At 45.5% G+C, this 18,916-nt stretch overlaps 2 protein-coding genes across 6 annotated transcripts in view; both read left to right on the forward strand.

Annotated features, from left to right (window-relative positions):
• BCO1 (beta-carotene oxygenase 1) overlaps positions 1-8,470 on the forward strand; it is a 55,851-nt gene extending 47,381 nt beyond the window's left edge. Inside the window, 1 exon segment of the mRNA XM_024735720.1 lies at positions 8,117-8,470. Within this exon segment, the coding sequence (XP_024591488.1) occupies positions 8,117-8,470 (354 nt within the window).
• GAN (gigaxonin) overlaps positions 8,333-18,916 on the forward strand; it is a 90,677-nt gene continuing 80,093 nt past the window's right edge. For all 5 annotated transcript variants that reach the window (XR_003001905.1, XR_003001906.1, XR_003001907.1 and 2 more), the window contains exon 1: positions 8,333-8,652. Coding sequence is in view for 2 of the 5 variants with exons in the window: in XM_024735599.1 (XP_024591367.1) it covers positions 8,486-8,652 (167 nt within the window). In the remaining 3 variants the exon portion in view is untranslated. The remainder of the gene's footprint in view (positions 8,653-18,916) is intronic.

Raw genomic sequence — 18,916 nt, forward strand, 5'->3', positions numbered from 1 at the left:
CTTTTTTTGATTTTTTTTTTTTTTTTTTGCGGTACGCAGGCCTCTCACCGCTGTGGCCTGTCCCGCTGCGGAGCACAGGCTCTGGACGCGCAGGCTCAGCGGCCATGGCTCACGGGCCCAGCCGCTCCGCGGCATGTGGGATCTTCCCAGACCGGGGCACGAATCCGCGTCCCCTGCATCGGCAGGCGGACTCTCAACCACTGCGCCACCAGGGAAGCCCCTTGACATTTTTAAAAAATCATTTACAGAGCACTTACTATGTGCCAGACACTGTGCTAAACAGTTGTACCTGGATCATCTCATTTATTTGCACAAAACCATATATAGCAGGAACCACAATTTTTCCCAGTGAGGAATCTGAGATTTAGGCCATTTAAACCTCAGGGCCACAGAGCTGGAAAGGGACAGAAAGAGGCTTTGAACCCAGCAGTCTGGTTCCAGAGGCAGATTTCAAGGCACAAAGAGACAGAAAGAAGCCAGGAGAGGCTTCACAGAGGAGGTGCTGGAGCGGCGAGCAGTTTTTCAGGCACCAAAGTCATGGGAGAAGGAGTCCAGGCAGGAGGGAAGAGGTGGCAGGATGAAGAGCTGGGTCTGTGCACAGGGTCTGGGATGGAGGGCGGTGTGGGTCTAGAAGGTGAGGGTGGGGAGGGAGGAGTGGGCCAGATGGTGGGACACCTCATGAGTCAGGCACAGGGACTTGGGGGACCAGTGAAGGATGAGAAAGACAGGATCATGGCACGCAGGGAATGTAATCTACACCGATGTTCTACGGGGAAAGTATTGGGTTGGCCAAAAAGTGCGTTTGGGGTTTTCTGTAAGATCCTCCAGAAGCCACAGGTTGGGAGAAGAAATTTGTGTTCCATATACATAATAAAAGAACTCCTAAAAAAATCGATTTGAAAACCCAATTTTTAAAAATGAAACAAAGGTTAAACAAGCACTTAAAAAAAGATACAAGTGATCAAAAAGCATATAAAAGGGTGCTCAACATTGTTATTCGTTATGGAAATACAAATTAAAACAACGAGATACCACTACACACTCACCAGAATGGGTGTAATTAAAACAAAGACACCACCGATTATTGAGGGATGTGGAGCAACTGGAACTCTCATAGACGACTGGTGGGAGTGTGTAGTTTGGTACAGCCACTTTGGAAAACTGGCAGTGTCTGCTGAAGCTGAACATATGCCTTTTCTGTGACCCGGCAACTGAACTCGGGCACATCCACAAGGGAAAAAAGCGCATGTGTCCACCCAAACAGAGACTTGTTTGAGAATGTTCATAACAGCTTTATTGTAATAGCCCCAAACTGGAAACAGTCCAAGTATCTGCCAACAGGGAAACAGATACATAAATGGTGGTATATTCATGCAGTGGTAGAGTCACAGTAATAAAGAATCAACTATTGCTACAAGTAACAAATGGAAGAATTTCAAAGACACTGTATGGAGTGAAATATGCCAAATGCAAAGGTTCAAGAACAGGAAAAACCAATAAATAGTGATAGAAGTCAGAACAGTGGTTTCCTGTGGGAGGTACTAACTGGAAACACTGAGGGAACCTTCTGGGTTACTGGGAATGTTCTTTATCTTGACCCGGATGGTGAGTTCACAGGTGTATCCACATGGAACAATTCACTGAGCCGTACACTTTATGTTATACCTCAATCAAGATGTTTTTCCAAGATAATAAATATATTAAAGTGTTAATTAGTTTCAAACCTTGCTAGGCAAAGATGTCTAACATATTTCTGAAAATATAAGAATGAATTTAAATGTTAAAAAATCAAATTAAATACATGGAGCATGAAATAAAAAGCAGTAGAATAGCGATGTTTAAAGAGCTGGAATAGGAAGGGAAAATGGCAGATGGAGTCAGAAAATAGATTAAAGTTCACTACAGTCCAGCGTTTACATCAGGGAGAAGTGAGAGGTGAAGTTGTCAAGCCAGACCCAAGAGGAGGTAGCTGGTGGAGCCCGGACTGTAGAGGTGAAGAGACTAGATTTTTGACTTGAAAGTCAACCAGAAGCTAATAATTCGTGAGCTGGGAAAAATGCCATTAAAAACCAGGAGGACGACTGTGGTGATGATAGCGATCATAAACATAAGAACACTTAGCACTTGCTGAGCACCTATTATGTGCCAGACCTTCTTGTCAGTGCTTCACTAGTATCATCTCATTTAATCCTCACAACCGCTCTGGGAAGTCACTACGATTTTGCTCGTTTTACAGAGGGAGAAACTGAAGAAGCGGAGTAATTAACCCGGAGCCTCCAAGAATAGGAGAAAGAGACCCCGTGGGGAGGTAGTGAGGAAATCCAATGACTTAAAGGAATTCAAATGACTTCACGTTAAAACAGGTCTAAGGAGCAGGCAAATTACTTACATGATATAAATGCTGCAGAATAAATCAGCAGCGTATTGGCTAGAATTCTAGAGGGAGGAGAGAAATTGAGTATCTTTTGCATGCTTTTGGGCATATAAACAACATACTAAATTTAAAGAGTACAAAGTGGAAAATGGTGTGGCTCGAAGGAGGAAATAAAGGTTCTTGCACAGGACTTGGTTTGAAAGAAGTAACTGGGGCGACCTCTGCCCATAGCTGTTATATCGTGACCTTCTGAGGCTTGGAAGTTTCATGTCCTTTGAATCGCTCTTGATAATTCATCTTTCTCCACATTGGCAAGGTCAGGTTAGGCAGCAAGGGACGAAAAGATCCAGGAAGATTTTCTCCCTTCCTCCCTTCCTTCAGTCTGTTTCTTTCTTTCAGTAAGTCTATATTTATTGTGTATCAATTATATTCCATGCATTGTTTTAGAGGCTGGCGATACAGTGATAAATAAACTAGGAAGTTCCTGCCAGGCCTCATGAAACTTATAATCAGAGGAGACACACGATACACAAATAAACATATATTATTTTAGGTACTCATTGAATGCAGTGAGGAAAAATGAAGGAGATTGAGGGAAGCATTCATTATACAGGAAGATAAGTGAAGGCCTCTCTGAGGAGCTGACATTTGAGCTCTAATGTATGCAGAAGGAAAGATCAAAGTCTGAGAATATGAGGAAAGACATTTCCAGGCTTAGAAATCAGCCAGTGCAAAGGCCCTGGGGTGGGCATCTGTGAGGCCTGTCCAAGGAACAGCAAGAAGGCCAGTTTGGTTAGTGCACATCGAGGGAGAGGAGAGTGGTAGGAAATGACATCACAGAGGAAGTACGAGGCCCACATCTCTCAGGGCTTTCTACTTTAGACTTTTTTTCCCTAAGTTTGATTGGAAGCTATTGGAGGGTTTTGTTTTGGGAAGCAACTGGATCTGATTAACTTACAGCGAGAAAGAACTCATAAGCGGGCAAGAGGAACAGGGAGCACAGCCTAGGAGGCTATTGCAGGAGTCCAGGGGGAGCTGACTGGTGGCTGGACTCAGGTGGTACTGATGGGGGTCAGGAGATGAGGCTGGACTCAGGACACAGTCTGCAGGAGAAGCTGCAGGGTTTGCTAGTGAATTGGATGAAGGGCACGAGAAAAAAGAGCAAGAATGTCCCGAAATCTCTGTCCTTGGTTAAACGAATGATGCTACCACTTTATTTGGGGAATGATTAGGTTTAAGGGGTAAAATCAGGAGTTTATTTTCAACCAGAGATGTTAGCCTGCTGTTGCATAGACCAGCTTGGAGTTCATGGGGGTACTGTGGAAAACAACAAGTGAAGTAATCCCTTGTGGATAGAAAAATCCCAGTTCTCCCTACTTATTAACATTTATTCATTCAGCAAATATTTATTGAGTACCTACTGTGTGTCAGGCCCTGTGCCAGGTGCTGGGAATACAGCATGGATTTGCCCAGAAACATAAACTATCTTCATTACAGCTTAATTAGTTCACTGGTTTCTGAGACACTTCTCTGAATATTGTGTAAATATATAGAATCAACTCTCAAGAGTTATAAATACTGAGATGTTCTCTGATTCAGCAATTTGGAAGAGCTCAGATTCTCGGAAAGAAAGGAGCTATATATAGCTTTGGACAAATGACAGATTTACCTAATAAAATATTTGAAGACTGCCTTAAAATGAATCAGAAGAGACTGCCTCAACCAAATTAATGTTTATGAAGAGTCAACTTGGTGTAATGGAAAAGCTTACAGGGCTGGAAGGCAGAAGCTCTGGGCCTGTCTGTCCTGCCCAGCTAGGTCACAGGTATGACCTTGACTGAGTCCATCATCTTGCTTCAGTTTTCACTTCAATAAAATGAATCCACTGAAGGCAGTATTTTCCAAAGCACTTCCAAACTACTAATTTTTTTCTTTGCATTATCTTCTCCTGGACTCTTATTCCTCTTTCTAACATTTATTTAAAAATAAAACCCCAAACTCCAAGGTGATTCTTCTTTCTTTTGAGGGTTCATCTTTTGAAGCAAAGTATTTTCTTTTTGCAAATGAAACGTGTTTTTTCCCTGACTGTAAAATGATACATGTTCAGAAAAGCACAGAGATAAAAAGTCCCTACAATGATACCATGGAGGTAACTATGTCTGTTTTCACCATCAGTGCCTCTGCAACAGGTATCATATTAGCAGGTGCTTAATAAATATTTATTGAATGAATGACTACTGTTAGTATCTTGTGAAAACATCCTTTTTAGTCTTCAGAGGAAAAAAAGAATCCTTTCTCTGGGGTTGTTTAGCCTCTGAAGAGGCTATAGTTATAGCCACCAGAGACTGAAACTTGCTGGGACTGTATCGAATCTCTGAGATTACACATTTCACAACAGCTGATGTCTGTTATCTATGGAATGTAGGGAAACAACAACACTAAGTACACCACTCTAATGGCCATAAACAATATCAAGGGTGGCTCGGTTTGAGCAATATCAAGAAAGGCTGTGAAACAGTCCATGGTCTAACCAGGAGTGGCTCTGGTAGCAGCTGCCCCACAAGTCCTTCCTCCCACACTTGGGCCCTCTTCCTTCCCTACAGAACCAAGATGAGGTTTTTTGGGGCACTTGAGTTCAACTCACCAATTTTTATTGCGAATCTAGCATTCTTTCGATTGGTAACTCCCTTCTCAGTAAACCAAGATGGTCTTCTGATTGCTCTGGAAATGAATGGAAGCCAGATCCTGTCTGCAGACACATGCTGTTATCTTTTTTTCTCAGATGGAATTCGTGGCTAATGTTGAAAAACTGGGACACTGGACATGTGAATCTGAGTTCTCAGATCTCTTGAAAAATCGCTGGATTTGGCACCCGTGGGCCCTCATCACCTGGAGCAATCAGCTGGAAGTGAGGGCAAGCCTCCCACCCGACACAGGGGCTGTGTTCTTCAGCTCCCTGTGGTCCCACCTGCCCCTACTGTGCTATATCCTGCCTCCTGGGCTCATTCACCCAACTTGCCACCTCTAACAGATTACGGGAAGCATTCAGGGATAACCCACTGAGCACCAGGCACTGTGCAAGTCTCTTGGAATACGTAAACGCAACACAGCTACTACCCTGGAGGAGCTCGTGTATAAACCAGTTAATTACAGTGCAGTGAGCTAAATGCAGCACAGAAGGCATGACCATGGCACAGCATGGGGTCTCTGCCCTGAGAAACTGGTTGGAGGTTCTCTGAAGGTCACTGCGCTAGATTTTGAAGGATGAATATGAATGATTCAGGCAGGTGGTTGGTGGCGAATATTGCAAACAATAGGGGTGGAATGGAGAGCATTTATAAGATCTTCTGCCGAATTGCTGCCTGTTGCACAGGGGAAACTCTCAAGCCAGCAACTACCTTTCCCCTGATTGATGCTGGTCTGTCTATAACCCTCTGCCCAGGTCCTCCCATACCTTCCATCTGTCAAAACACCAGAGAAGGTTACCTCTACCAGGAAGAGCCTGCCTGACTAATCCCCATTCACCTCCAGTTACTTCAACTAAGGCAACACTCCCATTCTGGAAAAACTGGCTACCTGAGGGTGATTCTGTTATTTGAGCTCTTTGTTTTGTTTTGGAACCTCTGACATTTGAAGAATAGACCAGCATTCCAAGTAATTGATCAGTAAGTGTTTATCAAACACCTATGTATTTGACTGGAACTCTTTCTGTCATATATATCATTTTTGGCTCCAACAACGACCCAGTTGAGAAAGAAGACAAACACAAACTGAAAACAGACTGCAATTCAGAAAACATTTATTAAATGCCTGATATTCACAATTTTTAAAATACCTCCATCCATCCAACATTTACTGAGCACTAATAGGGCCAGGCAGTGAGCTTGGCACCTAGAAATGGTGATGCACTGAAATATACAAGCTAGCAGGAGACACCGATAAATAAACCCCTTACAGTAATTTTCCTGCCAGAGCAACGTTCAAAGTACAGCAATAACTTTAAAAAGAAGTGTTGACTGCTCCCATGAATACTGGGCAGGTATCACGGAGAAGACAAGCTCCAGCTGCTTATCTTATTGACTTTGTATCATGACATTTTACAACATACACAAAAATATAGAGACGAGTACAACGAATCTCCATGTACCCATGACCCGGCTTTAAAAGTAGTAACTCACAGCCACTTTTTTTTCTATTATTATTATTTTTTTAACAGCTTTATTGGAGTATAATTGCTTTACAATGGTGTGTTAGTTTCTGCTTTATAACAAAGTGAATCAGTTATACATATACATATGTTCCCATATCTCGTCCCTCTTGCATCTCCCTCCCTCCCACCCTCCCTATCCCACCCCTCTAGGTGGTCACAAAGCACCGAGCTGATCTCCCTGTGCTATACGGCTGCTTCCCACTAGCTATGTATTTTACGTTTGGTAGTGTATATATGTCCATGCCACTCTCTCACTTTGTCATAGCCACTTTTGATTCATTTATACCTCCACCCACTTCACTCCATCCCTTTGTTTTGTTTGGAAGCCAATCCTAGACGTTTTAATCATTTCATCCATAATACTGAGCTGGAAATGTCTGGACTTTCCGCTAGTAACATCCTTCTCCCAATCTATTCTTTTGCCAGTGACTACTCCACCAGAGTTATATACCCTGATTCCCACCAGTAACCCCAAATCCTTGACTGGTTCAGGGTAAAGATCCAAGACTTTATTGGAGCCTCTGAGTTGACAGAAGGAAAAGCCTGAGCTGATCCAGTGAAAACCCCATCCTGCCTTATCTGGAATACTGAACATATTCTTCTGGTCCTTGGCCTTTGTAAAACTGCTAATTTCTTATAAGCTTGTTGAGCCCCTAATGTGTGGACAAAACGGGGGCTACATTCCACATTCCCATGTGCCCTTAGCAACCTTCCCAGAAACCTCAGACAGTATGGGGCTTGCTCTGCAGGCCAAGCTGCCCCAGATTTGCTTCCTGTCACCACCTTGATCTTCACTGGGTGGGGAGCCTGGTCACATCTGAACATCTGGCCTCTCTACCTTCCACCCCTTCAGCGTTTCTCTCTCTCTCTGAAATGTACCAACATCATGCAATTAGCTACTCAACCCAGAACATTATCCTGGACTCCCTCTCCCTTCTAATTCTGCCTATTCGTTTACAGCCATCCACTACTGTCCACCTCCATCATCACCCTTCCATCCAGCCCACCATTCCCTTCCCTCAAGTACGGCAATATTTAAGCACTTTTCTGCCTTTGGCAACCCCCCCACCGCCACCAATTCTCCACGCAGCGGCTGAGTGATCGTGAAACGACCTGCTAAAAACCCTCTCATGGTTCCTAACACCTATGGGATCAAGACCAACTTCCTTATCACTGCTAAGGAGGCCCTGCTTCTGCTCCATCTCCTCCCTGGCCGGCAACCCAAACGCTCTTTTCAGGGCCTGGTTTCTCGGGTCTCTGTGCTCTTACCTGGGAAGCGCCTTTTCTCTCGTAAATAGTGAACGCTACAACTACTGCGTCCTCGCTTACATGTGTTATCTCACATGAATCCGCAACAACACTAAGATATCATCTTCATTTTGCAGACGGACAAATTAAGGATGGGCACCTTACCCATGGTAACACAGCTAGTGAGTGGAAGAGCCGAGACTCGGATTCAGACTCACGGCGCCAGAGGCCACGGGCTTAACCACCGAGTGCCAGCCTGCCCGCACACCCCTCCATCTCTGCAGCGATCGCTCTCAGCGGCTGACCGCGCCCGGCAGCGCCCGTTCGGGGACCAGCAGCTCAGTAGGAGGAACGAGGCTTCGGATTGGCAGCCTCCGGCGACGCCGGGGGAGAGGGAGGGCACAAAGGCGCAGGGGCGTCGCGCAGAAATGACGCAACACCGCGGCTCCTTAAAGGCGCCGGACTCTCGAGCGGCGCACGGCGCAGGCGCGTTCCGGAAGATCTCGATTTTGCTCGCATCGCTGGGAGCCGGCCCGGGCAGACGGGCGCGAGCGGGCTGTGCAGACGGGGCGTGCGCTGGACGCGGGCGGCTCGAGAGGTCCGTTTGGGCGGCGTCCGGAGCCCGACCGGCGGGCTGAGGAGCGGGCGCCGCGATGGCCGAGGGCAGCGCAGTGTCAGACCCTCAGCACGCTACGCGCCTACTGCGAGCGCTCAGCTCTTTCCGCGAGGAGTCCCGCTTCTGCGACGCGCACCTGGTCCTCGACGGGGAGGAGATACCGGTACAGAAGAACATCCTGGCGGCTGCCAGCCCGTACATCAGGTGAAGAGGGGGCCGGGCGGGGCCGCGCTGCCCGGAGCCCGGGGGCGGGGCGAGGCGGGCGTGTCCCCGGAGCCCCTGGTCCCCACCCCCCAGCTGCCGGGGTCCCTCTGGTCACCGCTTAGCGCGGTGTCCCTGCCGGCAGACACCCCGGCCGGGCCCCACTCGTTGCCTCCCCGCAGGACAGCTCTTATGGCTTCGGCCGGGCCGGGCCAGTGCCCCCCACAGGACCCCACTACCCCTGGAGTTGACCCCGGACCTCAGTCCCCCCGCCCTCCCTTCTCAAGTTCCCACCGCCCGGCGCTGGCCGGGGCCTCAGAACCCCGGAGGCCCCCAGACGCCGTCCTGGGCCGGACCCGGCCCCGCGACCGCGAGCAGGGCTTGGGCGGCGCCCAGGAAGAGCTGCCTCCTCGCCCCGGCCCAGCCCGCGGATCCCGGGTGAAGTTTGCCGGCCGTTCGCCTCCTAATCGACACATATTGGGCCGGGCCCAGCGCCGCGGAAGCGGCCAGGGAGCGTCCCTCCCGCGAAGCCAAACAAATACCTCCTCTCCGGGTGTTGGCAGAGGGAAAACCCTGTCGGATCTTTTTCTTAGGATGGACGATCCGACACCCCCTCCCCCCCAGCCCCAAGTTCTTCGCAAAAGTGACTTTCCACCCTTTGTGGGAACTCCTTTTAAAAAGAAGGGTAGTGCGTTATAGACGTTAAAGTAAGCTGTAGCACATTTTAAAAGACTTACTGTAATTCTCAGGATGCTGTTACAGCCCAAGGACCATGAGATTTTAGCGACTTGCAGAAAGCATTTAAAACAAAGCTTAACCTGGTTTGCCAGCTCAGCTAATGAGGTGAATTAAAGGTTGATACGACAGTGCTCATACAAGTGTGTCACATCTTGAGAGGGCTGTTATGTTACAGCAACTTTCTTGCAAACTGGGTTACTCTTTCAATAAAAAAAAAAAAAATTCTAGAAGCTGGAGAAACTGCCTAGTAAGCTGGTTAAATATAGACTAATAGTAGAGAATGTCACTAGAATTGACAGGTCAGAAAAGGCAAAATGATGTGCGCTGCATTCTTAGTGCATTGTCCTAGCAGAACTCGGCACACAAACTGCATTTTAACCTTTGCATTGGCAGACATTTGTGCTAAGTCAGAAGCAGTTCAAGTGCTCTGGTAACTTCTGGCTCCTCCTGGCTCTCTTAAATCCAGTTGCACTCTTTCTTTGTGGATTTAAAGGTGCGGTTGGGGTGAGTTGTCATTAGTGTGGATTTAGATTGCCAACATGACAGATATCTCATAGCTGGCAGTTCAGAGCTTTGAGCAGTCAGTATAAAATTGGCATCAGCAAGCCAGCGTCTTCCCTGTATCCAAAGTATTCCCTGTCTGGGGAAATGGTTAGGAAAACTACTTTAGGTGTATTAGTGTAGTTCTGTAAGTGACATCCAGCTGGCTTAAAAGAAAATTGCAAATCACCAAATACATGCTCTCTATTCCCTTTCCGTGGTTCATTTTTCTCCATAGCACTTGCCACTATAATATACCCTATATTTTATTCATTTACTCTGTGGATCTTCCCCACCCACAGTGTAAGCTCCAAGAGGCCAGGGACTTTCCTTTCGTTCATTACCGTATCCCTGGCACACAGAAAGACCAGTGCCTAGTGGTTAGCAGATGGGTTGAAGCAGGGACTGCCTTCCTTTATGCCACAGAAGATTGGACGTGAGAGGACCGGCCCTGGTGCGTTTCCATTTCAGATGCTCAGTTGTCCCTGATTGAGAAGAGCCCTGCACCTGCTTTCTGCTCCCAGCTTTCACTCTTCTGCGAGTTGTCCGTAGATGACTTCATCTTGGCTTCAGCTCACTAGTCTGATAAATGAGGGATAAAATGCATCTTCATCTCATTTAATCTTTGACCCACACTGTGAAGAAGTAGGTAATAGTGCTTTGAGCCGCTCACAGGTCTGCACACAGGTTTCCAAAGGTAGTGGTATCACTGCTATATCTGCTGAATTAGGAAAGGTGGGGCATCCGCTTGTGACATGGTGGCACGTATGAGAATATTTAGTAATGTGAAATGTTATTTAGACTAGCAGTATTTTTTTTCTCTATTTTTAGTTTGTTTTTCTTAAGATTTATTTATTTATTTATTTTACTCTTGGCTGCATTGGGGCTTAATTGCGACACGCGGGATCTTTGTTGGGGTACGCGGGATCTCTCATTGCAGCATGCGGGATCTTTCGTTGCGGCGTGGGCTCTTCGTTGCGGTGTGGGCTCTTCATTGCAGTGCACGGGCTTCTCTCTAGTTGTGGCCTGAGGGTTTTTCTCTCTCTAGTGGCGTGCAGCCTCCAGGGCGCGTGGGCTCTCTAGTTGAGACACGGGAGCTCAGTAGTTGTGACACGCGGGCTTGGCTGGCACGCGGGCTTGGTTGCCCTGCAACATGTGGGATCTTAGTTCCCCCGACCAGGGCTCAAACCCGCGTCCCCTGCATTGTAAGGCGGATTCTTTACCTCTGGACCACCAGGGAAGTCCCGCTAGCAGTAATTTAGATGTGAAATATTACTAATCGTAGTAGCAGAGCCAAAAGGGACTTCAGACCCCTCTAATCCAATTCTGTTACTTTCCAGATAAAGAAGTGGTGCTCGGTGGGCATTAGTGATCTGTATTACAGTGAGGTTATTAGCACTTAATGGTTGAACTAGAATTAGACTGCAGGTTAATGACACCTAGTCTCCTACTCGTTTACCATACCAAGCTACAGCATTACTCACATGTAACTATTCTTTGCAAGTCAGTAAGCGGTAGAGTTTACGCAATATGTTATGATTTACGTGCTTATTAAGTACTTTCACATGCTGTCTCACTTTGATTTTCATTTTCAACCATCTTGTACAGTAGGCAGGGCAGATATTTTTGACATTTTACAGATAAATATGAATTAGTCAATATGTGTTTTTTCAGTGACTAATTGCCGTAACTTCATTTGACTGTTGAAGTGGTATATTTGTTCTTGGGGTTCTTTTAAAATTATCAATCTCAAGGCTACTTCAAAGTAGTGTGACTAATTTGTGTTACTACTTAGAAACAAACTTTAATTTTTGACACCAATGATGTTGGGCTTTTATAACATCTTTGTTTTGTTTGAATGGAACTTAAAGAATTCTATTGAAACAAAATGAGTTTGTATGTTCTAGAGCTTGATGTTTCTCACTTTCCCTTTGGAAGCTTAAGCATTTAGGTCTGTGATATCATGAACATAGGGATTGGGAGTTCAAAGTTTGGTAGTCTCTGAAGTTTTATAAAAATCTGAGTTTTGTTTAATGTCTTCAGTTAGCCTGGTTTTAGTAACTGTCATAGGGGTCTGAAGTGCAGTTTAGAAACAATGTTATGTATTGCTTCTGTATCATCAACCAAGGGAACCAATCCAACACTGTTGCACTAGGAATTAAAACAACTCATTTGGCATACTTTCTACTAAATATAGAAGTCTTTTAGCCTTACTGGTTTACTCTTTTCCTGTGCTTTATCTTTGGTTTAACATTTGTTTTTCCTCCGGGTCGTCTTAGCAATCATACTGCCTTAGAAACACTTTCAGTATAAAAGGAAAAAGCCAGAAAAAACCCAAGTTCGGCCACAAAACCCCAGTGATAACCTGAAAGAAGATTATGTAGGGTATGTGTCACGCAGCCTAAGATTCAAACGCTGCAGGGAGGACAGGCAGGAGCTTCCATAGTTCATCACTCAGCCCAGTAAGTGGGAAGCTACTTTCCCAGCATGCCCTCTGCCCAGCATTTTCTCATGATCCTGAATGACATTTTTCCTTTGGTTTGTTGGGAAAACAAAATCTAAATGTAGCTGACGACCTTTAAGAATGATGACATTGAATTCATAGCTTATAACAACGACCCACAGCAACCCTTTCCTTTCTCAGCAACCCTGAGACCTTCTGGGAAAGGTTCCCTGAGGCTTATAGGAAATTTCCTTTTCTCTTGAATATTGCAAAGTTTGCTTTGCTTCATGTCTGAGGCTCTTCTCATGCTGGCACAATTCCCTTGATCTGATGTGGAGTTCAGACTCCTCTCTTTCGTGAGCTGTGGTTCTTTGGGGGTAACGTATGTGAAAGGATTTGGCAATGAATTGCCGTGTGATTCTGCAGTGGCATTATAGTGGCTCTGTACAGGTTCCAGTCCCGTATCCACTTTTGGGAATTTTGGTTTTTCTAGGGAATCTGTTGGAACGTGAGTTCGTTTAGCTTTTAGTCCTGGAGAGTAAAGGAAAGAAAGATTCCCAGGATTTTGGGATCCTTTGATGAGTTAGCCAACAATAAGAATGACAGTTTTTGTCCCTGTTTTTTGAGAGGAAGCTGGTCTAGTGAGGGTGGAGTGGAGGCATTGGGCCTAGAATCCAGCCTGGATCATCTTGGACAACTTTTCTAGGCCTTAGTCTTCTCATCTATGAAGTGAGGTTGATTGGGCTCCGTGCTGTTTTCGGTCCGCTTGGCGTGTCTGTGTTGTGGGGAGGGAGTCTGTCTCTGTTCTTACGGCTTTACTGTATCATGTAAAGTTTTGTTGCCCATTGATGTTAAGGCCTTTCCTTTGCCCTGTCACACAGGACGTGGTTGGGTATTCTGCTGTATAAATCCAGCCCTGTAGAGTTGTTTTATAACAAGCATTTATTTTATGCTGTTAATCTGGGTGCGTTCCAAGGCCTAGTTATTGATGAGCCTGTTTTGCCATTTAAATCTAAAATTTGACTCATAGATGATGCTGATGAAACTTCTCAAGGAGACGGATGTGATCTCTGTAGGAGTCCAAGTTTCATGGTGATGCAGAAATTATCATCCTTTCTTTGGGTACTTGAAATCTGCCCTGTATTTTATGAGCAGTAAAGTCCAGTAGTGTTGTCTGCTATGTGCAGAGCAAGCTGTCAGCCCCCAAGTCCCTTTTCTTTCACTTGTGCTCTGAGTTCATAGTCACCTGTGTATATAGCAGCTCATGAATGATTGTCAGAAGGGTTTTGTATAGCGATTGTAACCCGTTAAGTTTCTTAGTTCTCAAGGGTTCAGCTAGAAGCTCCCGGTTCTGAGACTGTTGCTGAATCCTGAGCAGTCTTTAAATCAAATCAGCTTTACCTACTGCTTGCTATCCTCTGATGGTGATGGGAGATACATTGGGCCTGAAAATCTTTTGATGGATCTAGGCTTCTTTGTTTTTATCCATCTACTATAAGGCATCCCTTACAACTGCTTAAAAAGATGAAATCTGTTCTGAAGGGCTTACAGTCCCATGGTTCAAAATGATCCTCTCCATCCTTCTCCTCCTCTTCCTGCCCCCCTCCTCCCCTTCCCTTTCCCCCTTTCCCTCCCCTCCCCCTCCTCCCCTTCCCTTTCCCCCTTTCCCTCCATTAAACCCTTTTCTTAACGTGAGTTTTTCAAAACCAATATTAAAGTATGTTCTCTTTCAGAAGATCGAAGAAGTATTTTCTCTGGGCTTCTTAAGGAAACTAAGAGCTTGTGAATTGGAGCTCTAAGTTTAACATAGATTACTTATTTCAGGTGAAATATGTGTGTTTATTTGTACAAGGCAGCGGTTGCCACGCTTAGTAGCAGTGAATGCTCTAATTCTGGACAGGTTCTCGGAAGGTTTCAAACGATGAAACAAATCAATAAAATTCTTGTTAGACTAGTGAATCTAACATAAAGTGAAGTGTTGAATGTTTAGATTTATTGTAGAACTTTCCTGAGGGTTGTCATTTTGAGTAATAGTAATGTGATAGAAGTAAATCTTAGCTCCACTGAATACCAGCTGATAAGTTCTCCCTCTTTTACCTGTGCCCTCTGACTTTTACCTCTTCTTGCAGTGTGTATTTTCCTCTGCAAGTCCTCTTCAGTGTCCTTAAAGAAATTTTTATTATATAATTTAGAGAGTCAAGCAAAGTGCTTTTCCACATAGAAAGGTTGGTTCCTTGGATTTAGATTTGGATAATAGAGACTGAGCATCCAGATTACAAAACCGCCTTATCCGTTGTTTACACTGTTAGTCGGTCTGTCTCATGATATCAAAGTGAGGCTTAAAATCTATAATCCATAAAGAAAACATAATTAGGACAAATAAGGAGTTGTTTGGATTCATCCTTCAGAAGGATACAAATCTATCATTTTGTGCACTAGAGCTATAATATAAATGCATAATTTTAAAGTTGGAATCCTAGGTTAAGGGTGGAGGTGCGGGGGTATGGGTGTGACAGTTGGCAGGTTAGGGCTGCAGCCTTGAATTTGAGTGCTTCCCATGGGTCCTCTGCCTCCTAAGACCCGATGAGTCCAAAGAAGGAAGGAGATCAAAGATGGCAGCTGTAGCTCTATGGAGGGTAAAGGTCGTGTGTCCATCTAAACGTCCTCTGTCACTCAGGTGGAGTTCTTGACCCCCGTGCTCAGAAGAGCAGAGACTGAAGTCGTTTTCCTAAGTGTTGCCAAAGAATATCTTCACCACACAATGATCTAATGTCTCGTGTTTGCTGCTTCCATTTCTCTGTGGGAGTAAATTATAATTTTTTTTCTTCTTTTCAGAGAGTTTTAGAAAAATAGAATGCTTAGGGAAAAATAAGATCTTGGTGAAGTATTTTGTTAGATAAAACAGTTAGCCTTCAGGCAGTAAAGCTTTGGGAGGCAGCACATATCAAGTGGAGGGGGGGAAGACTGGTTTTTAAATAGACTGTTATAATGGGATATAGACCAATACAGTGTCCTTCATTTTTCTGTTTAGAGTTAACGTGCTAATGGATATAGAACCTTAAATGTACATCTTTGTTCATAGGTATTTTGTGATTCTCTCAACTACTAAGTATTTTGGTATCTTTTCAGGAGCAATTTTAAAGACCATTTGACACTTGTGATTTTTATGTTAACACGATAAGATGAGTAGAAATATTGTAAAACGTAGTTTGATAGTCATATTCGCATTCATCATTAACCAGTTGCCTGTGCCTCTGAATAATTGTAAATTGTCTAGTACTGTTGAGTTCAAAATATTTTCAGACTTCTGTCACTGAAATAGTTTATATGAGTCCATCCCTGAATTGGAGTAAACTGCATATTTAGGGTGTGAGGTTGGGATGAGTCTCTTCTGACACTTAGAGCACATTCACTGGGAGTGGCCGGCAGTGTGAGAAAGGTGGAATTGAGAAAAGCCATGGGAATCCTTAGAAAGAAAGGTCATTGATCACTGATTTCTATTCTTTCCTCGCTGGAGCCCACTTCTGCTTCAGGGATAGAATTGGAGGCCAGCAGAACCCAGGGTCTTCTTGAATATTCCATTTGGTTAGTCAAGGGAAGAGTTTCCCACCTCCGTCCAGCTTTTCCTCCTGTGCTAAAGCTGGTATGGGAAGTGCAGACTTACCTCGCAGATTAGAGACTTCTTTCAGGTGTTGTTGGTTGGTTGGTTGGTTGATTTTCCTGCCTGACTTCTTAACACTGCTGCTTGTATGAGCAGAGCTACCAACTTTGTTCCTTGCCCAAAAGGGAGAATCCCTGTTGCTGGCCGAGAGGGAGCAAAATTTTCATTTCTCTCACCTCCTGCAATGGAACAGGAGAAGAATAGGTGCTCTGTTCCCTTTCCTTACTGTTTTCCTATTGATAGGAAAGGGGACTACGAAAATGTGCACTACTGTCCCGCTGCTGGTACATTCTTTAGAAATGTCATCACCACCTTAACCCATATGCCTGTGGGATTGTGCTCACCAATAATAAAGTACAGTTCAAGCATTAGCATTGTCGTAAGTCGTTGAAATGTGTCATGTATTAATTCATGACGGAGTTCCCTGTCAAGGGACCTTACATAACTAGTGTTGACTGATTAGGATTAATCATTCCTCCAACAAATACACAGGAGACACTGGGTATCAGCAACAGCTGGGTGCTGGGGGGAGACGGGCAGGAGTTTGTATTTCATGGTTTGCGGAGTGTTACGCCTTCCCAGGCTCCATTGTCTTTCTTGCGTGCTGGCTGCCATTTGAGTGTATAGTCAATGATCTCGCACAAACACTGTCAAAACTGAGACTGAGCACGTGGAGATCAAAATCACTCAACTTATTTTTTCCACCTGTGGGGCCAGTAAAGGAAAGAAACATAAAGCGAACAGTTTTTAGATTATCTTTGACGTTCACTTAATTTTTCACTACTGTACCGTGTAGTGTGGTAGTACCAGAAAAAATAAAGAGTATACTTAGGGCTTCCCTGGTGGTGCAGTGGTTGAGAGTCTGCCTGCCGATGCAGGGGACACGGGTTCGTGCCCTGGTGTGGGAAGATCCCACGTGCCGCGGAGCGGCTGGGCCTGTGAGCCATGGCCGCTGAGCCGGCGCATCCAGAGCTTGTGCTCCGCAACAGGAGAGGCCACAACAGTGAGAGGCCCGCGTACCGCCAAAAAAAAAGAGTATACTTAAATGACTCATCTGATCATTCGCTACTATGTTAGTAACCGCAATTAATCACATGTACAGAAACAACTTTTTTTAATAGAACTATTTATTTATTTTTGGCTGCTTTGGGTCTTCGTTGCTGTGTGCGGGCTTTCAAGAAGGGATTGACTTTATTTTTGGAGTAGTCACTTCTGCTCTAAAAAGTATAATTAAGATGTGGCACATACATACAACGGAATATTACTCAGCCTTAAAAAGAAACGAAATTGAGTTATTTGCAGTGAGGTGGACCTAGAGTCTGTCATACAGAGTGAAGTAAGTCAGAAAGAGAAAAAAAAATACAGACATGGCCACTGAGCCGGCGCATCCAGAGCTTGTGCTCCGCAACAGGAGAGGCCACAACAGTGAGAGGCCCGCGTACCGCCAAAAAAAAAGAGTATACTTAAATGACTCATCTGATCATTCGCTACTATGTTAGTAACCGCAATTAATCACATGTACAGAAACAACTTTTTTTAATAGAACTATTTATTTATTTTTGGCTGCTTTGGGTCTTCGTTGCTGTGTGCGGGCTTTCTCTAGTTGCGGTGAGCAGAGGCTACTCTTTGTTGCAGTGTGAGGGCTTCTCATTGCGCTGGCTTCTCTTGTTGTGGAGCACGGGCTGCAGGCGCGCAGGCTTCAGTAGTTGTGGCTTGCGGGCTCTAGAGTGCAGGCTCAGTAGTTGTGGCGCACGGGCTAAGTTGCTCCGCGACATGTGGTATCTTCCCGGACCAGGGCTCGAACACATGTCCCCTGCATTGACAGGCGGATTCCAGAAACAGCTGTTTTTAAGTAGAGAACATAGATCCTTGGCCAAGGTTTCCTAAATGCTCGTTCATTCATTAAACTTTTCTTGAGCGTTTACGTGTGGTGCTGCCGTGCTCTGGGCTTTCAAGGCTCCGGCATCCGCGGACTCCAGCTGGGGAGGCAGACAATGAAGAGGCCTCGTTACAGAGAGACGTGAGGGATGGACGTGGCTGCCGCCGTGGATGGGTGAGAGGAACACTGCTCTGAGGAAGTGCCGCTTCACCTGAGATCTGGAGGAGAGCTTCAGTGTGAGCAGAGCTGGGGGCAGAGGGGCAGGGCACCGGGAGTAGAAGTGCTGCGCTCCGGAGACAGAATCAGACTGGCACAGCCAGGGGGGCGGAGAACAGCAGCGTGAGATGATGAGCGGCAGGTAGTGTGGCAGGAAGCCAGACTAGAGGGGTAGCAGGGCCTCGTAGTCCTGAGTTCAGGTTGGCACGTGCACTGCTTGCTCCCCAGCAAGATTAAACTTTTGTGGGAACGTCTCCCAGAGGGGCTGTGTGTGGGGAGCCAGCTGGGGAGGTGGCGGGTGTGGGAAAGGGACCTCAGAATTTTTTCTGACATGGGTTATTCCATGCAAGAGAGTTCAGGTTTTATTATAAGGCTTTAGGTTAGGCATTGATGGGAGTCATTTAGGAGGGCACTGCAATGGTTCTGACAGGAAATGAGGGTGCCCTGGGCTAGGGTGGGTCTGTGGACTTGGAGTGAAGTGGCTGTAGTAGGGAGATTAGCAATAGGACTTGTTGGTGAGAAAAGGGAAAGACCCAGGAGAGCCCAGGGTCACTTCCTCAGTATCCTCAGTGACCAGTGCTTATCATCACTTGCTGTGGGTATAATGACAGCTGTAAAAGACTCTGTGGAGCACAGCATCTGTCCTCAGAGTTTACTCTTAGCTTAGTTTTGAAGGCACAAAGTGTAGAACCAAGGCTCTTTTAATTGCATAGACACTTCTAGTCATAGGAGTTCCAAGGAGGAAGGACCCCTTGCGTGATCCCGTAAGGTTTCGTAAACAGAATTGAAC

This window comes from Neophocaena asiaeorientalis, unplaced genomic scaffold, assembly GCF_003031525.2.
Source record: "Neophocaena asiaeorientalis asiaeorientalis breed wild unplaced genomic scaffold, Neophocaena_asiaeorientalis_V1.1 scaffold40, whole genome shotgun sequence".
NCBI lineage: Eukaryota > Metazoa > Chordata > Mammalia > Artiodactyla > Phocoenidae > Neophocaena > Neophocaena asiaeorientalis.